The sequence below is a fragment of the Lemur catta genome, chromosome 8 (genome assembly GCF_020740605.2).
Source record: "Lemur catta isolate mLemCat1 chromosome 8, mLemCat1.pri, whole genome shotgun sequence".
In the NCBI taxonomy this organism is placed as follows: Eukaryota; Metazoa; Chordata; class Mammalia; order Primates; family Lemuridae; genus Lemur; species Lemur catta.
This window is the reverse complement of record NC_059135.1, coordinates 87,226,661-87,254,551: the sequence shown is the minus strand read 5'-3', so window position 1 is coordinate 87,254,551 and position 27,891 is coordinate 87,226,661. Positions and strand designations below refer to the sequence as shown.

The 27,891-nt window shown below is 44.1% G+C and overlaps 2 protein-coding genes and 1 long non-coding RNA gene across 4 annotated transcripts in view; 2 read left to right on the top strand and 1 right to left on the bottom strand.

Annotated features, from left to right (window-relative positions):
- The window catches only part of GPR39 (G protein-coupled receptor 39), a 192,657-nt gene extending 186,591 nt beyond the window's left edge, over positions 1–6,066 (top strand). The window contains exon 2 of the mRNA XM_045558770.1: positions 5,088–6,066. Coding sequence (XP_045414726.1) covers positions 5,088–5,605 — 518 coding nt within the window. The 3' untranslated portion in view covers positions 5,606–6,066. The remainder of the gene's footprint in view (positions 1–5,087) is intronic.
- The window catches only part of LYPD1 (LY6/PLAUR domain containing 1), a 30,158-nt gene continuing 8,123 nt past the window's right edge, over positions 5,857–27,891 (bottom strand). For both annotated transcript variants that reach the window (XM_045558771.1, XM_045558772.1), the window contains one exon: positions 5,857–6,283. In XM_045558771.1, the coding sequence (XP_045414727.1) occupies positions 6,048–6,283 (236 nt within the window). In that variant the 3' untranslated portion in view covers positions 5,857–6,047. The remainder of the gene's footprint in view (positions 6,284–27,891) is intronic.
- Positions 25,106–26,240, top strand: LOC123643311. The gene is made up of 3 exons (XR_006736756.1): positions 25,106–25,175; positions 25,308–25,455; positions 26,219–26,240. It is a non-coding gene; the product is annotated as an uncharacterized LOC123643311 (long non-coding RNA).

The window sequence follows — 27,891 nt, the reverse complement described above, 5'->3', positions numbered from 1 at the left end:
GCTCCAGAGTTTTGCCAAATGCCTGTTCTTGGGGGACCTGGTTCTAAAACTGAAGACAAGGTGTTGTGTAGACCTGCCTCTCATTGAAGCCCATGCTGTGAATGGTTGGCACCAGAGCCTAAAACTGGAAAATACCCCCCCAGACTAAGTAAAAAATAGTAGGAGCCTCACTTGGCAATCAAGGATAGAATGTAGTGTTCTGAGCAGGAGGGCAGGGTAAAGGAATCCTGCCACACTGATCCTGGAAGATCGTGGGCCAGCCACTTAGCCTCAGTTTCCTCATTTGTAAGACAAGGGAGTTATGCAGCTAGTGTCAAGGTCTCTTCCTGCTGTCCCACTCTCTGATGACTCTAAGATGAATCCTGGGGAACACACAAATAGTTAACTTTCATTTTAAAGGTTAGAGGGAAGAAAACAACACAGTATCAGATATATCAATGCTGCCATGTCCCGGGCTGCAGAACTTAATGCACTTCTGAAGATTAAACCAAGCAGGCTGACTCTGTTGAAATGTCAGGCTTCAGTGCAGAGTACTCTTAGACATCTGCATTACTTGTTTTTTAAACAACATTACTCTGCCAAGGATGAATCTGTGTCATCATCTAATGGCTCTTGTCATTTTAGTGTGGTGATCAAGGAGGAAAAATGAAAGTACTTTATGTGGAAAAACAGATAAGATATGAAAGTATTTCATAACCCAGAGTGCAAGGCTGTCTGCAGCACAATACAAATCTATCAATAATTCAGTTAAAACAGTTTACCTGCTTTACGTGAGTGGGTTCTGTTCACTGATCTTCATTCAAGTTCACACTAAAGTTATTTAACTGCAGGCTGCATATTACATCACACAGACCAAAGTATTATAGATTTTTTCCAAATGTAATATACAAGTCCAAACTGATTGCGGCCAAACGTAAATTTAGTCAAATCTTTAATATACTCTATTAAGGCATGAATAAGACTTTAAAACTTTGTCTTAGCTACAGAGTAGCTGAGACTAGAGTCAAACCAATTGCAAACAGCCAGAATAGAAAGTTACCTTTGGACATGGTGTTTATTCTCAACAGTGTAATATCTAAAATAATAAACATTTTTTCAGATGTAAGCATTACCTGTCATTATAAAATGACTAAGTTTACAATGACAAAATTTAAAGAGACTAACCTCTATTATACTGCTCACAGGCACATGCCTCACATTTGTTATTGGCTGTACCTGTTTGCCCAATGCTCCCTTTTCCTAGAACAAAAATACCTTTCAAAACACAGGAAGAAAAACACCAGCCATTTTTCCCACCTCCCGTTGAGATATGTATATTCCAACAGCCTGCCAGGTAGTTGGCACAATATGTATTATTCCAGGATGGCTAGGCAAAATTTAGAATAAGAAATGCAAAATACATCCTTGTGCTTCAGAATTATTTAGGTTTTAAGTAATCTGGGGTTCCCTTATATGGAAGGCTTCACATGACAAGATGGGACAAACCTGTTCTACAGTAGAGCAAGAACGCATACTCGGAAATAGGATCAGGATTCAGCCCTGATTGCACTGTGATACGATAATCACAGGCTATACGGGAGATTCCTTGGTTTGACATGGGTATGTAGCTGGGACAGGGACAGTTGGGGGAATGGGAAGAGGAGGAAATAGGGACGTCTGCTACTTTGGGGAGGGGCTAGGAAGGATTATTTTAATCAGTGCTGTCCAGTACTGTAGCCACTAGCCACATGTATCTGGTACCAATGAAATGTACTGTAACAGTCACACTGGGTTTTGAAAACTAAGTATGAAAAAAGGAAACATCTCATCAATAATTTTTATATTGATTACAGGTTGAAATTACATGTGAAATGATAATATTTGGGGTATAATAAATAGCATTATTAAATTAATTGACTTCACTTGCTATTTTTGCTTTTGGAACGTGGCAACTTGAAATTTTTAAATTACATATGGCTTACATGATATATTTCCAGTGGACAGCACTGCTCTGTATCCATTTTACATGGTAGAATTATGGTTAATGTTTACTTTCTTGTGGTCCCATATTTTTCAAAGTGAAAATATGAGAAACAGACTATATTGTGTCTTGATGAAAAAATATATATCATGGATTTTGGAGTCTGGCAAGCATGTATCCTAGCTGTAGCACTTGGGCAACTAACTTCTTCACTTGTTAAATTAGGATAATAACCATTTTGGCCTCACTAAAATGGTTATTACCAGGTTGTCGTCAGGAGTGAGAAATGCATGGGAAATTAACAGAGCACTTAACATAGAAACTGGCATGGGGAAAACTTGATAAATATTCCATGTTACTCTAGATTGTATCTCAACACCTGTCAGATGCATAAGTTTTTAATCGAGGTCCATTTTTAATTCAGGTCATTGTCTCTCCTGCTCTTCAAGTTTGTACTTGCTATCATATCTACCTACTTCTACATCAAGAAAGCTGAACTTTCCCTTCTTTTCCTTTATCGTTGAGCATCTCTGGTCTGATAACCCATTTTCTGCTACTTATTCAGACTGAGCTTCCTCCTATTTAGTTACTTTAGCTCATTTTGATTTCAGAGCAAGAATTTCATCCTGGCTAAAACTACAAACCACACCATGGCGCTTTATCTGCCCCTGTCCCTGGCCTCCTACCTGCATGCTGGGTCTTGCTCCTTACTGAAACCCGCTTCTTTTGATGGGATGATCAGTTGACCATGCAACTGACATCAGGCAAGTGCATGTGGAAAGCTAACAGAAGAATAAGGGTCATGTAAACAGGAGATCAAGAGAACAAGGAGCAAAGACAGGACAGAAGAAAAGCAATTTTGTTACTTCTCTCCCCTTGCCCCCCACACCTGCCTTTTCTTCTCATTGCCTTTGCCTGTTGGCTTTAAAAGCCGAGTGATGTTCCGCTCATGGTAAGTACAAAGTGCTTCTCATCGCCTTTCTGGATTCTCACCACCTGCAGTACAACCTCCTGCTGTGTAGCATAGCACACAGCTAAAACTATGCTCAATTTTCATATTCTGGGAGGTAAGTCCTCAGATGAAGATGGTTGTACTTGTTCTCTGAAATTCAGTGACAGGGAAGAGGGGGAAAAATGTAAAACTTTGTGAAGATGTGTAGCTCCCCCAGGTATGGTATGTTGCCTAGGTCCTTAACAACTAATGAGATGGACCTCTCAGAGCTGCACGAGATGGAAGCAAGGAGCAGGAGCTTAAAAATGAATGTGGAATATCACAGGTGGCTGGAAGCACCTACACTCTTCAAAGCAGTGAAAAAAAGGTCCAGAATTCCTATGCAAGTATTTTTTTTAAAAAAATCAGAAAAATGTTGATTTTTTTTTTGTTCCCATCCAGCAGCTATAACTAGGTGATTCAGAATATACTCTTGACTCAGGGTGATATTTTTTGTCTTTTCATCAGATCAATACGATACTTTGCTTATTTTATTTTTAGATTTACTGAGTATTCTCAGGATAGAAAATTCAAAGGAAAGAAATAAGAAAATTGGTTTGCATTTTAAAGCTTGGGCTGAGGTCTGACAGGAGAAACCCTTGAAAATCAACAAGGGAGATGAGTTTCCAAGACCCTCCTTGCTGACATACGGGGTTTGTAGAGGATTTGTTGTTAGGGTAGCTGAGTTATTTAAGGTACTGAGAACACACCTAGGGTCCCTCTGCCACCAGGAAAGGGATGCTCAGGCCAGTGTGTGCAGGAAGCCCAACTTGGGATGTGTGAACATGGCTGTTTTTGCTGGAGCATTTATTAATGAAATATTTACCACTGATCATAGGCAAGAAGCAATCATCACCAACCATCGCTTCCCTGTAGTTTCCTGGAAAATCAGAAGGTTTGAAAATGTGAATGAATTTTCCTTATTATCTTATGATTCAAATTAAGGAACAGGAGGAAGCCTTTCTGAGAATATGAATAGTGCATTAAGACATCAGCTTCCTGCACAGGAACTTACACCCTGGTGTCTTGGCTCCTCCAGGAAAGAGAGAGCAAATGCTCCGCAGATTCCCTGATCTTCCTTTTTTCTTCTTTTTTGTTTTTGGTCACTGTAGATAAACTCTTATGATGCCTGTGATTTCAGTTGTTTGTAGGCTATGTAGCATCTTTTTCTCTGTCAGAACTGTAGCAATGGTGATGATTATGTAAGTTGGAATGCAAATAGTAGGCGTGCAAACAAATGTACTTGCAGTCAACATTTGATCCACATAGAGGGACACTGAAAGGTGTCTCTTCCCTACGGCCTGCTGACACTGAAGCTCAGAGCTGCAAAGGCAGTGAGCATGTTCCTGGCTGAACCTGAAGTTTTATATTTGTCATTGTTTGGGGGTAATTTTTCTCCCACATGATGGTGGAAGAGATGATATATCTAAAAGTGTTTGAAAAGAAACAGGTTCTCCCACGTGATGGTGGAAGAGATGATATATCTAAAAGTGTTTGAAAAGAAACAGGTGCTGTTGCGGATATGAGCATCATGATTATAGGTGTGCACACCTAGCACATCTAGGTCCAAAAAAAAAAAAATTCTCAGTGACAGGCTATTGCTGATATTGCTTCCCCCGAAATCAAATGCAAAGTCAGTGTCATTAAGTATGCTTCTTTGTTACCAAAGGGACACTACTTCCATTTGACTTAAGAATATCACTGGGTCTTCTCTGTGTATTTTTTAAAATACAGTTTCATCTAATATGGCTATACTGTATATGTACATCTATTTCTTTAAAACAGAAAGGCAAAACCAGACTTACGGGCAACATAAAATGCTTTCCAGATACGCAAACATCAATGAAAGCTTTTTTTTTTTAAATTAACAGACATCAACAGGTAGAAATACACTGTCTGAAGCATTTAATGGTCTTTAATACAGCCAACTCTCCCCGGGTTTGAAACAAACAGTATTCAGTTGTCTTTTGCTAGTGGCAAAAGCAGCTGTCAAGCACAACATTGGACAATTGGTACCATTTCTGGCCAGGAAGCACAGAACCGAGGGGCTAAACATCTTATGGTTTTTACTTATTTACTTTTGTTCTCATGCTGCGTTGTGTTTTGTTTCTCTCTCCCCTGCTCTCGCCTGCCCAGGGCTGATAGTCGTGACCTTGGCCGTTTGCTGGATGCCCAACCAGATTCGGAGGATCATGGCTGCGGCCAAACCCAAGCACGACTGGACGCGGTCCTACTTCCGGGCGTACATGACCCTCCTGCCCTTCTCGGACACGTTCTTCTACCTCAGCTCGGTGGTCAACCCGCTGCTGTACAACGTGTCGTCGCAGCAGTTCCGCAGGGCGTTCGCGCAGGTGCTGCGCTGCCGCCTGGCGCTGCCGCACGCCAACCAGGAGAGGCGGCTGCGCGCGCTCGCCGGCCCCGGCCCCGGCGCCCCCTCCGCCCGCCGCCCGCTGCTCTTCGCCTCCTCCCTGCGCCGGTCGCTGCGCGGCTCCTCCGCCAGGAGGCCCGACAGGGTTTTCTTAAGCACGTTCCAGAGCAAGGCCAAACCCGAGGCCAAGCCCCAGCAACCGGGCGTCGATTCGCCAGATCCCCGCTCGGAGACGAAACCGGCCCACTCTGCCCCAGAGAAGGGTTTTGGGGAGCAACAAGTTTGAATGGGGAGTGAGGGGGCTTTGAGCGGGAACCGGCCCTCCCCGCACTAAAGCGGCGTGACCCCCACACAGCGGTCACAAAGGAAACTGTGCCCCCGCCAGGGACGCGATGGAAGCTAGAGGCTTTGGGACAGGCGGCTGCCCACCTTAGTGACTTCTAAGGGCTGGTTCTGCCAGCCTGGCCTTGGCTCTGGTTACGCACAGCGGGGTGAACTTCCACTCTCTCCCCTTCCTTCGAGTGTACACGCTGGAAACTCAGTCAGACTGAATTTATTCAGAGCTTACAAAAATGCTTTTACACGGAGCTCTTTCGTTATTTGCAAAGGAACAAAAAGAGAACACACATTCCCCACCCAGAATAAAAGGACACCCAGAAGAACCTCGGGGAGGCGGGGGAGCAAGGGCCGCAAGAACAATGCAGGAGGGGGCGGCATCTCCTTCAGCTTCAGCACTGTGCCAAGAAGAGGGCCAATTTGAGGAGCAGGACGGTGGTGGGGAGCCCCGGCCTCAGGGCCGAGGCAGAGCTGCCCCTTTTCTTGGGCCTTGGCCCGTTGCAAAGAGGGGTGTTGCAGCAGCTGATGCACACTGAGTTCAGTTTCCCTGGGGAGCAGAAGGACTGGTACCCGGCAGAGGCGATGAGACAGGCCGCTGATGACGCACACGACTTGCGATACATGATCCCTGCAACACAGACCCAAAGGAGCTGGGTTAATGCGCCCTGGCCAAAGGACAGCCGCCCCTCTGAGCCCAGATCTGAATGCAGCTCTACTTACTCCTCCCGCGGCCCAGAGACTTCGTGCGACCAGGGAGGTACTTCGGCTTGTTTGACTGAGCTCCCCAAAATACACACGATATAACATATGGCAAAAGAGACAGTCACCATTTTACCACTTTTAACAAAATTGTTCCAAAATCTATTTTAGATGCCAATACCAGTGAATAAAGAGCTGTTAAAATGAAAGTCTTTTTTTTTTTAAGTCAGAGTTCACACTGTGTACAAGACACAGCTTTTTATTTACTTTTTTTTTTATTTTGGTTCAAACTATCTCATGCCAGCAAGGACCACAAGTGGTGCTTCTAGAGCTTATCTCTGTTATTACTTTATAAGCGACCCCAGGGAGATGGCTCTCAACTGTGTTGATTGATTAAATCCTGGAGTTCTTTGAAGAAAGACCAAATCCCAAAGGGGAATAAATCTGCTCCCTACTGAAGGGGCCCTGATTTTTCCACTGATGTTAGTGTAGGGGCACCAGGCTGCCAGTGTGCCCACGACAGCCTTATTCTCAGGAAGGAAGCTCTGTCCCCAGGACACATGGCCATCTGCCACATCAGGGCCACCCAGCTAGCACTCAGTGACACACGCTGTCTGCGCTCAGAAAGGAACCTCCCGCGAAGACTAGAAGGCCTGTCTCATGGAGCATATGTGTCCTGTCCAAATTGCAGTATAGTCACCAAATTAGGGTGTCGTGGATAATCATTTGATTTCTTAAAGCTGGATGTTGACACAATTCAAATCATAATACTAGCCAAGCTTCATTTAAGGGATCCTGCCTGCCAGGCACTGTTCAGATGGCTGTAGGGCGCTAGCTCACTTCCTACCTGCAGCAAGTCTACAAGGGAGGGCCCCATGACCGCCCCACTTACAGATGGGGAGCCTGAGGGCCAGAGAGATTTAGTAACATGCCCAGGGTCACACATGCAGGAAATGGAGCTGGGATTTGAACCTAGCTTTCTGGCTCCATGCTGTCAAGACTATTACCATATAGCAAAAAGAGAACACCAAATTAACCACAAAAATGGTGGGGCTCTTTTGGGGGGGGGTGCTTTACTCTGAAGATGATAGTTTTTCGTGTGTGGGTGTGCGGCTATTTTATATCAACAAAAAAATTTTTTTTGTACATTTACTATTTAATGCTTAAGCTGAACTTTGAGGTAAACGGCCTTAGTGTGATTGCTGCCCTGCATGGCCGAGGGATATGGCCACTCCCGCTAGCCGCCAGAGCTCCTTACCCACTCCTTCTCTGCAGGTGTGTGGGCAGGTGTGTGGGCAGGTGTGCTGTGGGTTTGGGCTCCCTCCTCTTTGAGAATTGCCACTTTGGGTGTTGTAGAAACAGTGAAAAATCAAAAACTGCCTAAAACTTCCAAGTGGGAGGCAAAGAAGTACTTTAGATTTACCTTAAAACATGCAATTTTATGTCATTTTTTTCTATAGCTGCATGTTTGTAAAGATTAATTTTCTAACCCTGTTACAAAATCCTGGAAGGTGAGAGCTCTGGTGAAAGCCCAGGTACAGAGGACACCTGTATGTGCGTGTGGGAGGCATGTCTGATTGCTACGGCGTATGCTTCTGGGCACTGCCCACCTATACATTTCCCACAGTCTCTACATTTTCTATCCATTTCCCCTTTTAGGAACTCAAGTTTTGCTCACTATCTTTTTCTTAATATTAAAAGTACTAACTGTCATTTGCCAGTTCAACTACAATGAACTTTTTTCCCTTAAGTTAAAATTTAAACACACCTGTAATCCTAGCACTCTGGGAGGCCAAGGCGGGTAGATCGCTCGAGGTCAGGAGTTCGAGACCAGCCTGAGCAAGAGTGAGACCCCGTCTCTACTAAAAATAGAAGTTATATGGACATCTAAAAATATATATTAAAAAAAAAATTAGCTGGGCATGGTGGCACATGCCTGTAGTCCCAGCTACTCGGGAGGCTGAGGCAGAAAGATTGCTTGAGCCCAGGAGTTTGAGGTTGCTGTGAGATAGGCTGACGCCATGGCACTCTGGCCAGGGTGACAGAGCAAGACTGTGTCTCAAAAAAAAAAAAAAAAAAAAATTAAAAATATTTACCAAATATATTTTTCACTGTAAAACAGTTCAGAGAGGCAGTAAGGTGAAAATGCCCCTTGAGTACTCTTGCCAGTCCCAGCACCTCCCCATGTTCCCTCCCAGGCAACCGCTGTCATCAGTGGTGTGCCTCCTTCCAGGGCTTTTTCTATATATTTACATATTTGCCCATGGAGAAATAAAGTATGTGGATTTGTACACTTTCTTTTTGAGACAGAGTGCCTTGCTCTATCACCCAGGCTGGAGTGCAGTGGCGTCAGCCTAGCTCACTGCAGCCTCAAACTCCTGGGCTCAAGCAATCCTCCTGCCTCAGCCTCTTGAGTAGCTGGGACTATAGGCGTGTGCCATGATGCCTGGCTAATTTTTCTATTTTTAGTAGAGACAGGGCCTCACTCTTGCTCAGGCTGGTCTTGAACTCCTGAGCTCAAGCGATCCTCCAGCCTTGGCCTCCCAGAGTGCTAGGATTACAGGGGTGAGCCACCTCTCCCAGCCTGTACACATTTGCGAATGGTATCACGCTTACATGCTGTTCTGCAATTTGTTTTTTTACTTAGTGACATGGCTGGGGGTTATTTTTGAGCCTAGCTTTGCAGGGTTAAGGATCAGTGATGAGGTAGGTTAGTTTGATAAACAGCGAGTGAGGTTATGACGAGATGGGCCAGCAGAGCTGCATCACCTGCAGAGACCCTCACATCTTCAGTCACCAAGGAAGTTAGGGGGTGCAAGCTCTCAAGCTGGTGCTTTATAAACCGACACCACAGAAAGGCTTTCTGAAGGGGAAGGTTGAGAGCCCCATGAAAAAAGGGGCACTGATGGATGCTGAAAGGAGGATGCCATTTCCCTCAGCTGTGCCGAGAAAGGGGTCTGATGTCACACTGACTGGCTGGCCGCTCCAGGCCAGGCCCCCTGAGGATGCTCAGGGGCAATGAGGGTGCCAGAAGGATCCAGGCTCGAGCGCTGGGAGGCTCAGGGCAGCTGTGGGTCCCCGAGAGCCTCCCTCAGTGGAAGTCCGAGTTGGGAGACTAGAACTGGAGATGCTTTGGGTGACACTTATATGACTAAATAGGTTTCTAACCAGATGAAAGGAAATGTGGGCCCCACAGGCATCGAAGTAAGTGGCAGGCACCTAGCTGGCGTGGGGGTCTGGAGGGGCTAGCTTTGGAGAAATTGAAGAACGAAGATAGAGTACGCTAGCACTCAACTGGGCAGTGGGAGAGGAATCAGGTAGGAGGTGTTGTCCTACCTGCAAGGGGGAAATTCAAGACGGAAGAGGGCTTTGAGAAAATAGAAAGGCATTTTATTCATCCTTTTAATGGCAATGAACGTGGTGGGGCTAATATGATCACACAGTGCCTTAGAAAGACACGGGATGGGGCCGAGCGGTGAGGCCGGGCAGAATGGCTGGCATCGGAATCTGCAAAGACGTGGGAACAAGCTGCTTCTCTCAGGGCCTCGGGTAAAGTAAAGGATTCCAGATTCATTCTAGGCTTTTCAGCGGGCAGGCTGGGGATGGGGAGGAGGGCCAAGGACAATGAGAGTGGTCTTGGGGGATACAAGAATTGCTCTGGAAAGAGCATGTGACTGGACACCACACAGGCTGCTAAGGAGCTTTAAGAGAATTTTCCTGGGCTTGGGCATGAGGAAGTCGGTGCAGTCTGTGCTGGTCCAACTTCCAACTGAAGAAAGCCACAGGACCAGATCTGCAGCAGCAGGGGGTGGAAGCGTGCAGAATTAAGACTCAGGCTGAAAGGAAATCAGGAATGCAGGGACAGCCCAGTGGAGACTTAGAAGTATTGACCAGTTTCATCACTCATATGACTGCCAGGATAAACGGCAAGTGGCTCAAAGATTTAAATGCTGAAAAAAAAAATAAATAAAACCATAAAAGTACTAAAAGACACTTTGGAAGCTTGGGAGATTTCTTTTATCATGGAAGAGTATTGAAGGCTATTCTAGACACAATACCCCGAAGATTACAGAAAAATAATCTTCTGACACATTGGACTATACACATACACAAAACCTCTGTCTAGTAAAATCACTATAAGTAAAGTAAAAAGGCAAGTGGAATATTAGGGAAGATAAACGTAACTTGAATCACAAAGAGCAAGTTTCCTTAATATGTAAAAAAGTCCTAGAAATCAGTAAGGAATAAATAAATAGTAACCCATTAGAAAAATGGGGAAAACATAAGAACAGATAGTTCATAGTAAAGGAACTAGGAAGAGCTTTGAAACACATGAAAAGATACCCTCCCTCATCCTAAAGAGGAATGTGAATTAAAACTACATCAGCCTGTAATCCTAGCACTCTGGGAGGCCAAGGTGGGAGGATCGCTCAAGGACTGGAGTTTGAGACCAGCCTGAGCAAGAGCGAGACCCCATCTCTACTAAAAATAGAAACAAATGATTTGGACAGCTAAAAATATATATATACAAAAAATTAGCTGGGAATGGTGGTGCATGCCTGTAGTCCCAGCTACTCGGGAGGCTGAGGCAGAAGGATTGCTTGAGCCGACGAGTTTGAGGTTGCTGTGAGCTAGGCTGACGCCATGGCACTGTAGCCCCGGCAACAGAGTGAGACTCTGTCTCAAAAAAAAAAAAAAAAACTACATCAAGATACCATTGTTATTTATCATTTGGGCAAAGATCAAAAAGTTTATTAGTACCATGTTCATGAGTCTTAGAAACAAGCTGTTCCCACGTTGTTGGTTAAGAGGGTAAATAGGTATAATTCCACAGAGGCAATGTGGCAGCAGCTAGCGACAGGACGAATGCACATACTGTGACCCAGCAATCCCACTCTTACATATTTATCCTACGGACATATTAACACACGTGAAATGGCCATACACAAGGTTACTCATGGCAGAGGGGACTGCAGTGGCAAGAGTGGACAATTTGTTCATCACCAGGGGACTGGTAAACATCCAGTGTCCTATCTACACAATCCATGAAGCTGTAAAAGAATGAGGAATAAGTTCCAAAGTATAGCTGGATGGTTCCTTCATTCTTTCCTTCCTTCCTTCTCCTTTTTTCTTTTCTTTTACTATTTATTTAACAAATGAGTTTATGCTTCTTATTATGTTCCAGATGCAGTTTTAAGAGCTTTAAAATATTAATTCATCTAGCAGTAATCCCCATTTTACAGATGGGGAAACTGAGGAAGACAGAGGCTAAATAATTTGCTTCAGGGCCATGCAGGTAATATACAGTGGAACTGGGATTTGAATCTGGGCAGCCTGGCTTTACAATCTATACCCCTAACCATTCTACTACATTATAATATGCATCCATTGGGAAAAAGGCAAAAGCTACACACACACACACACACACACACACACACACACACACACACACACGTGCATTTTGCATACTTACATAAAATATTTATGAAAAGATACATAAAAAAAGGGAGACTATTAGTTGTCTCTAAAGAGGGGTACTAGGAGTCCACAGGATAGGGGTGAAAACAAACCTGTAGACCCTTTCTTACTATTTGAAATCAGAACCATGGGAATGAAGTGCCTTTTTAAAAGTGACTTAAAATAAACACCACCCTCCTCCCAACCAATGATCCATTTTATCGAATGGCTTCTCTTTCTCAGTGTAGCGCCAGCCCCTTCCTAGCTGCGCCCACCAGAGGGCTCCTGGCAATGAACACACCCTCAGAAGACAGAGAGCCATAAGGAGCTGCCCTAGACCCAAGTCTCGGGGTCACTGGGCAGGGTACTTGTGTCTGTCTGTCTTCCTGCTTTTCCTTTAACCCAGCGCCCCAGCGAGCTCGGGTCTGTGCCTGAGGCAGGAGGGCCTTCCCGTGGACTACTGGCTGAAGCAGAAATTGGCATAAGAGCAATCGGAAGAATCTATGATGATTTAAAATGTACAAGTCCAATAGTTCCATTCCTCAGCCTTTACCTTCAAAACAAAACACACTTTCACATCCTTAATAGGAAAAAGGTACATTTATACTATGGGGTATTAAGTAGCAGTTAAAAGGAAAGTGCAGAGCTCTGCTCTGATCTGGATGGTTCTCAATGATTGGAAAAATGTAGTTCCAGAATGATATTTAAGTACACCATTTATGTAAGAAGAAACCACAGAGCAATACAATACGTGCTTGGCAGCGAGTCTGTAGGGGGATGTGCGTGTACATATCTAAGTGTGTGAGTTTACACCGCTAAATCAAATCACAGCAAGAAGTCCAGAGGCTATGTGCTGAACAGCATGGTCCCTTTAGGGATGGGTGGTAGTCAGGAACTGCTTTCGATTTATTTGTGGTATTTGAGTGTTTTGCAGTGGGAATACATTCATGGACTGCATCTGTAATTACAAATTAATAGAATTGGAAAATATACCGAGTGAGCTGCTTCCCTGAAATCTCCGAGACTTAGAGCACACGACAGCACGTGGCACCAGGGAGGCCAGAACACAGCTCAGCCTCACAGATCGGGGCTTCTCTGAACATGGCATGGGTTCAGGGAAGGGCACCATGCCTTGGCATGACTTTAGCAGCACCGTGGGCAGGAAGGGATGGCTGGGCTGCAGCTGGCCGTGGGTTCTGTTTGCCTGAACCTCTATGGCTGGTCTGGAGCTGTCAGCAAATGTCACTGCCAGGTTAGGGCAAGAGAAGGTAACGCCCAAGAACAGGAGTGGGACACCTTTTGGAGACTTCTCCAAATAGGTGGAGATGCTTCCTACCCCTCCTCCCTGCATGATTTTTCTCTTAATCACTTCTAATACACTACATATTTTACTAATGTGTTTTTTTTTAGTAGCATGTAAGCTCCAGAAATAAGAACAGTGCCTGGCACATGAAGACTCACTAAGTATTGAATGAATGAATGAGTGAGTGAATGAAAGGAGGAAGGGGAGAAGGAGAGGGTAGGGTCTGGAGGTCTCAGGATAGTGGGTGTTTTTCAGACTAGTTGCAACCAGGATTTTATTCCCATGTTGGTGGGGCCTGGGTAACAGAGGTTACATAGAGCTACAACACACCTCCAGGCCTTGGCTGACCCAAGGAAGGGCTGTGAGAGGCTCTGATCTTGCTAACGGAGATGCAGACCCCGAGCTAGCAGGCTTGACTGGTTGCTGAAGGCTGTCCATCAAACGAGGCCGGGCTAATCCCAGCTTGGACCAGCTCCCAGCTGCTCCACCCCGCAGGGGCACAGAGATGTGTCCTGCCAACACCAAGTCATCTCTCACGGCTCTAATCCAAGGACCAGAAGTGTGCTCATGGAACACAACACCCACAATCACCAAATTAATCAAGCCACCCAGCGTTTAAAACTTTAATCCTCTTTAAGTCTTTAGAGAGGCGATGGCCTCCTGGGGGCTCCTGGATTGAGATGGGTGGCTATGCACGCTTGCTTTAAAAACACCACAAATTGTTCTCCCCAAGGAAGTCGTTCGTATTAATCTGCCTTATTTATTAGGATGTGAATGATGGGCATCCCAAGGAAAGAAGGAAAGTGTAAATAAAATACCGAGGTTATATCTGGGGCAGTTCATTCCGCTATAGCAATTGGACCTGGTCCCTGGGACCCATGAAATTAGACTGTGAAGGAATTTACACTCTCAGGAGTTATGCTGAAAAGGAGATACGGAAAGAAGAAAAAAGGGACTGGATCCTCTGTACCCTACATGCAGGAATTCAATACATATTTGGATTGAAATGCATCCAAAAGGATGCCACAAAAACCTTTCTGCACCATTGTGCAGACGTTCTCCCTGTCTTACAGACATTCACAATGATCCTTCCACACTAAATGAACTAGTGTGTGTACAGCACTCGGGAAAGGGCCCAGCACGAAGGAGGTTTGCTGCTGCTGTTGTTATCTGTCCATGGAGCATTTTCTTTTTTCTTTTTGATTACAGCGTTTTTGTTATGTATCATTTGGCAACATACATGTAATTTATGAATCATAGTAATAAAATGAACACCCATAAATCCACCATCGAGTCTGAGAACTAGAACTTTACCGACACTGTTGTGCTTCTCTTAACAACAATCTCACAACCTTATACACTTGCTTTTCCCCAGAGTTAAACATAATGCTAATTTTATAATTTTTTTTAAAAAGAAGGTAATTGTAGACTCAGATTTAAGAATTGCACTTTCACATTTCATTCTCCTCACTTGCAATTATTTTGCTGAAAGTGACTTTCCATGGAGTGGGTGGTACACGCTTTGACCGGATCGGTTTTACCAGCCTTGTCCATACACAGGATGTCAAGGGGTGGGACCTTAACTATTTCAGATTGTTGCCTGAACTCTGCTGTTAGTAATTCTCCCAACATCGGCCACAAGGAAGTGTATCTTTGCAGCCCTAGAATAGTGCCTGGAACTGGGTAAATGCTCAGCAAATGTCCACTGTATTTGATAATTTAATAACTGCCACAGGAAAAAAATTAAGTGGACCACTGTTTCCATACCCTTTCATTTAAGATCACTTTTATGATGTGAAGTAAAATATACATATTTGTATATACATATATATTTTTTTAAACCATAAATTCTATGAAGTCTCTAGCAAGTGACTCAGATCCACAACCTTGGTTGGGTCAGAAAGCATTTTCTGATTCATGCCCTTTGTTCATACAAGTAGCCGCTGACGGAATTTCCACCTCGACACTTAATGCAGAGCGGCTGGTGACTTCCATCATTAGACTGACCAATTAGCTCTGATGTTTAGTTACTGGCTCCTCCTTTCTCCACAGCTTTACACACCTGATCCTTCTTCCTCTTGGACCCCATCTGGGCTGCCTCTAGCAGACCTGTTAGTTTTGTATTCAGATGGAGGAAGACCAAAGGCAATCCAGGAGACGGCGCAGAAGGGAGAAAGAGGGAAAGAAGTTTCAGAAGTTGAGGCGGATGCCGGATGGCCCGTCTTCCTCTTTGCAGCCCGCCCTGCGCCAGGCATCTGGCTTGCTTTCGCGGGCTGAGTTATTGATTACACCAGGAAAGAAGAAAGCTGGTGTTTTCTCTGTTTGAATCCAGCTCTTTCTGCCTGCTCCTAACACAGCTGGGGCACCGCAGCTGGAGCGGGCAGAATAAAAAGCACCTGCACCGACCCTGCTGGAAGTGAGGCCAGCGCAGCAGAGCTCTCGGCTTTGGAATTCCACGTTACTGAATCAACGTGCTTCCCACACCAGCGTTCCGGCCCAGAAGCCTGAAGGTCGATCTGGCTGGCGGCAGACAGGCACAAAAACTCTTTAATGTACCGAATCACTGGTGTGGTGCTACCGCTTTGGCCAATACTTTGCTTCCTCAAAGTGCCTCACATACTTCACTACAGAGCTGGCCAGAAGGTGCACCCACTCCCAGGCCGGAGCAGGGCTGGAACTCCACCGGGGGAGAGGGGCTCAGATGGTGCTTCTCAGACATCTGTGTGCAGAAGAATTGCCTGGGTGGTGTTCCCTAAATACACAGATTCCCAGAACCACCCACAGGTGATTCTGACACAGGTGGTCTCAACCTCCAAATCACTGCCTTAGGGAGGGAGAGAGCACATGCAGACTATAAACGCAAATTTTAATTTAGCCAAGGAGAAGTCTTTTCACTAATGGCAAAGATTTCATTATGCCTTACAACCTGGCAGCAGGGACTCGGGGAAGCCTCTGACATCCCCTACGACCCACAGCCATGGAGAGGGAGAGAGGAGCCAGTTTCGTATTCACTGCTTCCCAGGCTGCACCCATTGTCACCGCTGACCTGTCCTACCAGCCTCATTAGAGGACGGGCTCCCCGGTGCGCCTGCCCACCAAGCACGTCCACCGTTGAGGGCATGCGTGTTCACGGCACATGATGGAACTCACAGGTGAGGTGACCAAGTGGGAAAAGTGCAGGGCACTCCTGGAGGTGATCAGGCCACTGCTAATTTGGCCACTGCCCACTAAGGTGGTTTTCTCCCTTTCACCATTTCATATCCCATCAAGGTGGCTTTTTCTGTTCAAAACCTATTGTGCAGACTATAAATTTCTATTCCAGGAGTTGGTGCACTTTTTCTGTGAAGGGCTAGATAGTAAATATTTTGGCTTTTGCAGGCCAAATAGTTTCTGTCACAACTGCTCGATTCTGATATTGTATCATAGCAGCGGCCATAGATAATACACAAACAAGTGGGCGTGGCTGGGCTGCAATGAAACTTCATTTCCAGAAACGCACTTTGTCTGTCTGCTCAGGCAGCCACAACAGACTACGACAGACTGTGTGGCTTAAACAACAGAAATTAATTTTCTCACAGTTCTAGAGGCTACAAGTTCCAAATCAAGGTACCAGGAAAGTCAGTTGGTGAGGACTCTTTTCCTGGCTTGCTGACGGCCGGCTTCTGTCTCCTCACGTGGCCTTTCCTCCATGTATGCACACAGAGAGCTCTCCCTCTCCCAGTGTCACTCCCTCTTTTATAAGGACACCAGTCCCATTGGAGCAGGGCCCCACCTGCATGACCTCACCTAACCCTAATTAGCTCCCAAAGGCCCTATCTCCAAATACCATACCATTGGGGATTAGGGCTGCAACGTATGAATTTGGGGTGGGACACAATTCCATTTACAACACAGGTGGTGGGCCAGATTTGGCCTGGGGACTGTTGTTTGACCTCTGTTCTATTTTGTCAAAATCCGATCATCTTTTTATTACCCAGTCTATCCCTTCTGCCCAGTCTTTCCTCTGCAATTATATGAGAGAAGCCACCACAGTTCAGAACATTTGCTTTTTGAAGAATATCAGAAAGTACCTCTTTGGGATCCACATTTGTCACGACTACTCTATCAAAGGCCTTTGCTAGTTTTACAGGACTGGTGGAATCTATCTCCATATTTTAAAATGTTTTTTAGGTGAACTGTCTCCACAGAAAGTCTGCCCTTCATAGCAGACCCACACCCTGTCCTTGGCTTGGAATCCACAGGACTGGAGACGGGGCCACAGCTTGTGGGGGGAAATGGGAAAAGAAAGGCAAAGTTGGAGCCAGTACCTGAAGGCTGCTCCCAGGATGGGTGAGATGCAGGCCTGCTGAGTGAAACTAGCATTCAGGTGTTTTAGGCACTGTTCTATTTCAAGGCAAACCCTGCAGGAAAACCTGGGCAGACTCTCCCCCGAGGCTCTGTATCAGCCAGCTGTCTTTAGCAGTGTCTCCAGCGTGAGCCAGAAGCCACCTCATTTTTGTAAAAAGGCTTTAAAACTAAAGTTTCAGCAGATCTTATCTTCTGTAATGTCCTCATTTTACCTCTGGTAGATCCAGATTGTTCTCTTATTTTCTGCTTTCATGAAGCAGGGGAGCCTTTAAAGGCAGAGTATAAATGTTGATGTGGTAACTTTTTCCCCCTCTGGGCTTAATCATGATTTTTCAGATGTAGTTTCAGGAATTTTATGGTTTTCTAAGTCTTCTTAAGAACATAATACTTGACAATGAGAAGAAAAAAATTAATGATTTTGTTTCTTTTAGAAACATCATTTTCAAATAAATTTATATTGCCAAAGAAGTGATCTGGGAGTTGAAATGGTCGTGCCATTTACTAAGAAGCTATACAGTTGTATGAGTTGCTGTTGTTTAGTTTTTTCTTTGATGTATTATTTCTTGACCTGTCAAAATGACTACTTAGGCTCAAAAATCCCATTCATAGTTGGCAAACCCAGTGGGAAACAATAATTGGCCATAAGGTAAGCACTGTAAGTTTCAATAACGAGCTGAAATTGTTAATAGCTCTACCATGAAAACAACCTGGGGAGAATTACAGATAGTGTCAGACTGTAAAGAAATACTAGGCTGAGTGCTTAAGATTAGGGTCTTCCATTAACTTCTTCCATCAAGTTCTGGGGCTTCCAGAAGTTGTGATCCTCTTTTTTCTTGGCTTCAGTTTCCTCATCTACAAAATGGGATGAAGAAAACTAAAGCACATCATGTCCACATTCTATTTTACTTCTGAAAGAATTCTTTACCCCATGGAAATAATATGAACTTTGGAGTCCAACAGATCTAGACTAGAATCCTCCTTGGCCACTTCCTTGGATAATACACTTAACTTCTCTAATCCTCAGTTTACCCTTTTGTACCAATGGCTCAGTGGGTAAAGCTGGAGTGGACAAAGTTGGGTTGGACAAAACTGGAGCTTTTGGCTGGACTTTCCAATTCCCCCACCCCACCCCCGTGGACAAAGCTGGAGCAATTTGAGCAACAAAATAAATGATAGTTTTAAATTATTGAATATCCATGAGTCCATGCTTATATAAATCAATAATAGAATAAATATATATTTGGAGAAGAGACAGCTCTTCCTTACAGAAGAATTCCAGTTAATAAATGCAGAAGGAATGAAGGCAATAGAAATTAAGATTAGAATACCATGGTAATAATTGATGTGGGAGAGATCCACCAACAGATGCTCAAATTATTGGGCAAAGTTGGAGGAGAAAAAGGATATTTGTGTAGTTTCAAAGTATCTTCCTCAAGTTATTTATTAATTAAAAAAGGAAAAACAGTAGGTTTACAGTGGAGAAACCCAGCAGACGCCATCTGAATTAAGTGTTCAAAGTTAACATCACCAATAATGAGACATATTGGCAGCACGTGCCCCTTGCTACAGTGCACTGAGAAGGGCACATCGTTGCAGAAGGTTCTTGTCAAGAATGCAGAACCTCAATCTGATCATGAGAAAACCTCAGACAAACCCAAGCTGAGGGACAGTGTACAAGAAACCTGACTGGTCCTCTTTGAAAGTGTCAAGATCACAAAAGACAAGGAAAGAACGAAGCACTGGGAGAGATTAGAGGAAAAGAAGGAGACATGACAACATAATTGTGCTACTTTTGCAGCTTTTCTGTCAGTTTCATATTATTTCCACATCATAAAATTTTCTTAAAAAGACATTGGTATGAAATGGTGCTGGGAAAACTGGATATCCAGATGCAGAAGAATGAAACTAGTCCCTTATCTCTCACCAGATACAAAAATCAAATCAAAATTGATTAAAGACTTTAATCTAAGACCTGAAACTATGAAAGTACTAAGAGAAAACTTTGGGGAAACACTTCAGGACATTGGTCTGGGCAATGATTTCTTGAGTAATACTCCCAAAGCACAGGCAACGAAAGCAAAATTGGACAAACAGAATCACATCAAGCTAAAAAACTTCTGTACAGCAAAGGAAACAATCAACAAAGGGAAGTGACAACCCACAGAATGAGAGAAAATATTTGCAAACTATCCAGCTGATAGGGATTAATAACTACAATGTATAAGGAGCTCTAACAACTCAATAGGAAAAAATCAAATAATCTGATTACAAAATGGGCAAAGGATCTGAATAGACATTTCTCAAAAGACATACAAATGCCAGCAGGAATATGAAAAAATGCTCTATATCATTAGTCAGCAGAGAAATGCAAATCAAAACTACACTCATCTAATCCCAGTTAAAATGGCTTCTATCAAAAAGACAGGCAATAATGAATGTGGGGAAAGGGGAACCCTTGTACATTGTTGATGGGAATGTAAATTAGTGCAACCACTATGGAGAACAGTGTGGCGGTTCCTCAAAAAACTAAAAATAGAACTACCATATGACCAAGCAATCCCGTTGCTGGGTATATATCCAAAGGATGGGAAATCAGTATATTGAAAAGATATATGTACTTCCATGTTTATTTCTGTACTATTCACAGCAGCCAAGATTTGGAATCAACCTAAGTGTTTATCAGTGGATGACTGGATAAAGAAATTGTGGTACATATACACAGTGGAATATTATATAGCCACAAAAGGAATGAAATCCTGCCATTTGTAACAACATGGATGGAACTAGAGAATATTATGTTAAGTGAAGTAAGTCAAACACAGAAAGACAAATCTCACATGTTCTCACTCACATGTGGGAACAAAATACTAAAAACAATTGATCTCATGGAGATAGTAGAATGATGGTTACCAGAGGCTGGGAAGGGTAGTCAGGCAGCAGATAACGTGGAGGTAGTTCATGTGTACAAAAATATAGCTAGATAGTTAGATAGAATGAACAATACTTGACAGCACAACAACGTGACTATAATCAACAATAAGTTAGGGCATAATTTAAAATAACTAAAAGAGTGGAACTAGAATGTTCCTAACACAAAAAAATGATAAATATCTGAGGTGACGGATACTCCAATTATCCTGATTTGATTAATTCACATGATGTGCCTGTATCAAAGCATCACATGTACCCTATAAAGATATTCAACTATTATGTACCCATAATAATTAAAAATAAAAAATAATTAACATTGGTATGGGTGAAGGACAAGTCTACATGCTCTTTCTATGTTATACATACCCTAAAAAATGCTTCAGTGAAATGTGCTTGGCCTTTGCTCACCCTGATGAGCAATGGAATAAGCATGTATGTCTATGTGTAGGTGACAGACATAGCCCCAAATGTCCATGCTATTTAACAGCTTAACTCTTACCCCAAAGAGCTTGGGGACTCCTGAAAATGACTATGTTTCAGTGTGATGGGCTTGTGGAAGGATTACTGGAGGAATGTTTTTGCTCTGGTCTTGATGTTTCCTTCCATGTGAAGGGAGGTGGGGTGACATATCTGATTGGTAAATTTAAGAAAGACAGAGTGGGCACCCATTGCTTCTCTCCTTTCTTTCCCTTCTTGGGAGTGAGTGACTCATAACAACAGGTATTCTTCCTTGCTCCTCTGGGCAAGAGACTTCCCTTACCTGGCCTTGCCTATGACTGGATAAACCAGCTAATTCCAAAGCCCATTTGACGCTCAACCCAAAGTTATTTCCTCGAACTTAGTCTTTCTCAGTAACAATCATGATATTTTTGGCCTTGTCTGCCTTGTTCCTTGTTTAATTTTTCAATTTGCTCAGAACCTGGGTGAGAAAGAAGGCTGATAACTATGGGGCACTCATTACACCCCAAGAGGCTTCCTTCGTCCCAGTCTGCAGTGTCTTAGAACTTAATTATTAGCCTTGACTCTCTGGGGAGTTGGGAAGCATTTTCCAAACTAATCTACTGCAAAGAGCCCCTGGGCTTTGAGGATCATAAACAATTATGATCATAAACATTAACATTGTGCATCCCTCAGCTGTACTGGGGCCAAAACAGGACTTGTAACCCCTCCTCTACCTCCTAACAGATGTACATTACAACTTTGGGTCATTCCAGAGAGTTTGGGGCTGCAACTCTATTATAACCCACTTCCTATGAGCATGCTTTTGAAATAAATTACTTTCCTGGTTTTCTCACTATAACCTCTGCCTCAATGGCCAATTAAAACAGAGGCATAAATCTGTGTTCTCTCCTCTGTAGGGACCACCATGCGTTCATCTTTCCCAACAATTCCCTTTGCCTCTGTTCTTTTTTTGGTGGTACAAAGGTCAAAATTTCTCAACAGAGACTTGAAGTAGTCCATTACTTTTTGCCCATGTTATGCAATTTAGCTTTAAAGTCGAACTTCTATGGCAAACTACTACTTGTGTGAATGCCTGTTTGGGAGTGAGACTAATCTCGCTCTACTTGAAAAATAACCAGCACTTACTGCACCACAGTTATGATTACATCACAGTAAATACTCTATGCAGGACTAGGAACAGCTCCTCAAAGAAAAATGCTTGGGAACGGGTAATTGGAATGAACTATAAGCATTTTCACTGAGCTTTGAAAGAAACTGCAAGAAAAAAGATCTTCGATCTCTTCCGAAGTATTTTTCTTTTCTCTTAAAGGATACCATGTGAGGAATTTTGACATTCTCTGCCATGATGGGCACCGTTTATCAAGCATAATGAGAGAAGATCTAGAAAGTAGTTCTTTCCTGGACATTTTTGTGCTCGGGCTCTTAAGTACTTTTCCTTTGCCATGGATGTGAATATTTTAAAGGCCAAAAAAGGCCCCTCCATTTGAGCTGCAGATGGCCACAGGAACCAAACAAGAATGCTAACAACCCATTTTAAAAAGGCACACAAAAAAAAAAACAAAACAAGGACATGCCAAGTTCTGCACTGCACGTCCACACTGATATACTGACACGGAGCCCATCTCGGCCTAGCTGTGAGAACGGGAAATTGAAGATCACACTAGGCGGCTGCAATGACCCCTATGGGTAAAAATAAACCTATTTGTTAAAACAATAGCCACAGCAACAAAATAGATAGGAAACAAGATATTCTGAGAACGTATTCTTTTTCCTTATAACAGGGATGTGTTAAGTTCATTATTCAGAAGACTTTGATTACCCTTTTCAAAAGTTTTTTTGCTGAGTTTAATTTTCAAGGCAGTTAACCACTGATGCCAACTTAATTACAGCCAGCAAACAACCAACCCAGAATGTATGATGCCAATTGCTAGTTCTACTTTAGTCTTGCATTAGATTTGGATTTCTCTGTTTATTTATAAGTTTCTGAGCCAGGAAGGTTTCTTGCTCTTCCTCAGCTGGTGTCTTTGTTCTCCAGTTTGCCTTGGGGGATTGAGGGAACAGATATTTATGACTTATTATCTCAGTATTAACAGCGCCCTTCGATGATTTATGAAACTGTGCTCTTGCATTTTTAACCTTGATGTCTTTCTGATTACTGTTCTCAAATGGTAAGATTAACATAGTGGGGACTAAAGATTCATAATCAGTTTCTTGCATACAGATTCACCCTAATGTCAGAAAAATAGAGTCCTTGGTAGCATAATGGCTCCAAATAGAATGAATCAAGAACATCTAACCCAAAGCACCCTTGTAGCTGTTACCAAGAACATGGATGCCATTCTCCTCTGTAGAAAAGGTCCTCACAATAAAATTTAGTTATACTTTTGTATCTTCATGTTCAGTAACCCAGAATTCTGGAATGTCATGAACATCCTATGCTAAAGTTCAGGACTGGAATCCACATTTGTTAGAATACGTGTTTCTTGCATTTCAGTGCTCAATATAGGCAAAATAGTGGTGATGTTCGGGAGAGGAAATTATCCCTGTCCTTTCTGCAGTGGTCCCTGGAAGCATTGTGTCGTATTTTTCCAATCTCGTGGGTAGATTTCTCAAAAGGTGATCTGGCAAACACTGACAGTTGGCCACCCAATTGCCACCCTCACAGCTCATAGTGGCCAGTGAGGGACAAGGAGAATTCTCTGGGGGTACTTTGGGAAAGCTTTCATTTTCTTATTAAAAGGCAAAGCTGAAGACAAGAGCTCCCTGGCGCTACCTCTTCCCTTTAACTTGAATACAGTGGTCATCTTGTGACCGAGAGGCAACAAGGCTAAGGACAAAAAGCCAACAGGCTTCGGGAAGTCGTTGGGGAAATGGAAGAAGCCTGGGTCTCTGATGATATCACTCAGATGTGGGAGCAACCCCGAGACCACCCGTTTGTGGACTATCTTGTTGAGTAAACAATCGATGTCTTTATGGTTTAAGTCCCTGCTACTTGTAGCCAAAAATATTCTTAAGTGATACAGGAAGCAAGGTCTGGGGTGGAGCCAGGACAGAAAGGAATGTGGCGGCGGAGACAGCTGGTTAATTCTCTTCCAAGGCTTGGCCCCATAGACTGATGAAGGGGACAGACAAATGCTTCGGGAGGCCTGGGGGCTGCTCTGGGCTTCAACATGGCAATGACACCCAGGTTCTGTCAATATCACGACAATGATATTAATGACATTCAATAAAAGGGGCAAGAATACAAGCAATTAGTTGAATTGTTAGAGCTCAGTGAGCTAGTATAGATACGGGCAAAACAGACAGTAGGAGAGTAAAAACACAGTGTTTTTTTGTTTGTTTGTTTTTTGTTTCCCTCTGGGGTTGAATTTGCTCAAACTAAATGGTTTAGAAGTACATCCCCCAGGTGAAAGTCTGAGCCGCCAGTCTTATGGAACATATCTGTGTGTATTTTTAACTTGCATCTCCCGTGTGGGAGAGGCCTGGGGGGCATATGACAATGTGGGGGATTTTCTTTCTTCCCAAGGGAGCTCATGACCACGCCTGATCTCCTCAGTGTGACAGAGTTCCAGGTGGGGAGTGGCTGGCAGTGGCCTGGTCTTCCCCAGCTGCCTCGGCTACCAAGAAAGCTGGCAGCTGTAGAGGGCTGAGCGTGAGAGTGTGTGACTGTGAGCGTGTGTGTTTCCTGAAAACACCAAAACACTCCTAAAGCAGAGCCAGGTAGGTCAGCTTTGAAAGCAAGCTGACAAACTAGAAAAGCTGGGGGTGGCTTACACATCACCGTGGTTCCTTACATGACAGCTGCTACTAACAGGCATTAGGCAGCTATTTCTACTTTAACTAAAAAGTAAAAGGTATATTCAACTTGTCTTTATTCTTTTTTTTCCCCCTTATGCTAAACATTTAAGCTCCTTCATTTTTGGTATAATAGTTTAAAATGCTGATAAATCTATCTGTTTTAGCTTGAAAATCAATTTCTTCAATATACTCATTCTGCAAATATTTATGTGGTGTCTGCGTACCCAGTGAGTGAGTGTGTGTGAGGGAGGGAGGGAGGGAGAGAAGGGGGGCGGGGGAGGTGGGCAGCAGCACCCTTGCAGGAGCTGGTGTACAGAAATGAAAGCGTGAATGGGCTATAGTGAATGGCGCTGTAGTTCAATGCGATTAGGAAAATATACTCTAAAATACTGAAAGGTTCCGTCCCCAGGCGAACTGCTGGCTGGAGAACACCGAACAAAGATAAAACTGTCAGAACATCCTTCTGCTGCACGCCTGTCATCGCCTACGCCAAGTGCTCGGAATGCTTCCCACCTGAGCGCAGGTGAGCAGGGCCCTGGCCGGCTTTCATGCGCAGACCCCAGTTTCACAGAGGTTGGTTTATTCTCGATCTTAACCCACTCTCTCGCAAAACGTGTGCTTCTGACGTGCTTTATCCTTCTTTCCCTCCCAACAGCCAGCAGACAGAAGGCTGTCCTGCCTTTCAGAGACAGTTAGCTAACACATCCGTCGCCAGGTGCAGCTCCGCCTGCTGGCTGCATTCCCGCTGAAGACACAGAAACTCGAGACAATCTCCAGCTCGCTTTGAAGATCTGCACTCCCAGGTTGGGTGTCTTCACTGGGTGGAAAACTAGTCAACCTGCCTAGCCTCTTGCTATTTCTCAGTAGGTTCTCTTAAGTTACTGGAGACCCAAGTGGTTTGCTAGATTTTACACAAGCAATAAAACAGTGCATACAATCCACTGTCCAGCGTCACTTAATACAACTGCTTCCGCTGGTGCTCTCTGAAGCAGCCTCCGTGGAGGGCTGGTAGGCAGCCCTGCACATTCGTATTCATCCCGTGTGCAGCGCGCGGCCCTGGCAGGCTGACAGCCGCCCACCTCTGGCACCGTCTCCAGCCATTCCACCACACTTGCGAACAAGTCCAAGAAATAGAAAAACATAAAAAGCTATTGTCCATGTCCAGTGAGAAATGAAACGCACTGGACCAAGTATCACAACTTCCTTAAAATAATTCAAAACTTTATCACTTGTGCATCTGGGTCCCACTCGTGGTTTGCAAAGTCATAAACCCCTTGGAATCAACGGCTTGAGCCATCCCCGCTTTATTCTATTTAAACACAGGCTTTTAAAAAAGCAATTTATTACAAACTCTCTGTGGTTTCCCCTTATCTAACGCACTTAATTCAGGCCATCTCCTGCTTTACTTTGTAGTGTTGGAGGCAATCAGAAGACTAGAAGCAAGTTATTAATAAGAGAACATGCCCTACGGCTCTGGCCTGTGAAAACAGATTGTGAATCACAATGTAGCCACAACCCAAATTCGAGAAAGAATGGCATATAGATAGTTCTGTTGTTTGTTTGTAGGTTGTCTCATCCTAGATTTAACTGAGGCTGCTAAGTTACAGATACAGCCTCCTGTGGAGAGCCTGGGGGAGGGGACACAGTCTCTTGTCCCAGCAACTCCCCCGAGAGCCCTGAAATACCGTCTTCTACCACCATGAAAACTACAAGCAAAGAAGAATCTGGCTTAGTCTTTAGGAAGGAAACAACAGAGAAGAAATGATATTTCCCACGTTTAAAGAAGTAGCTCTGCCTACAAAAGGTTGTCACCAGGGATTTGGTTGGGGAGAAAAAGGGTGGACTTGCGCATGGACACAGTGTTCACTGTGGATGACCAAATCGTGACAGAGTCTGATCTTCTCAACCACAACCTCCAGCATCTCCCTCAACCTGCTCAACCCTCGAGCCTTCTCAAAGGAAGACAGAGAAATGGACGGATCAAGACAGTCAAGCCCTCTGGAAAGAAAGCTTCTGTCTGCACCACAGCACTCAGCTGTAAAATGAAGGTGTGGACCAGATAGATGCGGGTCTCTGCAGCCTCAGAGGTGGGTGATTCTTGGTGGCTGTGGCCTATGGGTGGGGCGGGATGTGGGGCTGGGCAGCTGGGCTCTCTGATAAGGGCTTCGGGCATCAGCAAGAGCCCGTCCCTGTGCCTAACCATGTGGTTGACACAGACTAATTCAAGATCTCCTCAAGCAAAAGCAGATTAACCATTTAATAGATGGCGCTGGACGGGCAGTACGGAGCTCGAACAAAGCGGATGTTTGACGCACACGAATTCCTTTGCCCTGCGGCCCACTGGAGTGACTTGCTGTCTGCACAGGTTGTTTGCTCCACTCAGTAAACTGGCTAAGCAGCCAGTGGAGTTCTAAGGTTCACAACCACGTCCCATCCTGTCTCATCCCACCCCGCTCTGTAAGGAGGGCACCTGCCAAACCTGAGTCTTCTCTTCAGACACATCTCAAAATGGGAAGTGGCCCGGATGACCCCTGAAATCATCGCCCTAAGCAAAAGCAGCCAGCCACAAAAGGCCACATGGTGCAGGACTCCACTTACAGGTAAGTTCAGAATAGGCAAATCCATAGCAACAGAAGGTAGATTAGTAGTTCCCAGGGAGGAGGTGAAAATGGGGAGTCACTGCTAATGGATACAAGGTGATGGAATGTTCTGGAATTAGATAGTGGCGATAGTTATACAACTCTGTGAATATGCTAAAAACTACAGAAGTGTACACTCTAAAAGGGTGAATTTTATAGTATGTAAGTTATATCTCAATATAATTGCTATTAAAAATGCAAAAGAAGAAAAAAATTGAGAAATGGCACCATAGTGATTGAAAAAGCCCCAAAGAAGTAGAAGGCGCTTGAATCCCAGCCCTAGATTCCGGCTGTATGGTCCTGAGCCAATTGCTGAACCTCTCAGCGTCTCAGATTCACCAACTACCAAGTTGGGCTATTAGCTCACTATGAACCTTCTATGCTAATTATGAGGATCCTACTGTAAGTAACTAAAGGCTGAATTCAAGGACTCCCTCAGGCTGAGAAATGGGAAAATAGTGGGCAAAGTACCTTGTACTAAGCTATCTGGGCCGGTATTCAGAGGCAGGCATAGACAGTGGATGGGACAACACCTGGTGAGCTTCCAGTCAGGTTCCCATTCTCAGGACATAGTCCTTTAAGATGGTTATACTCATTGCA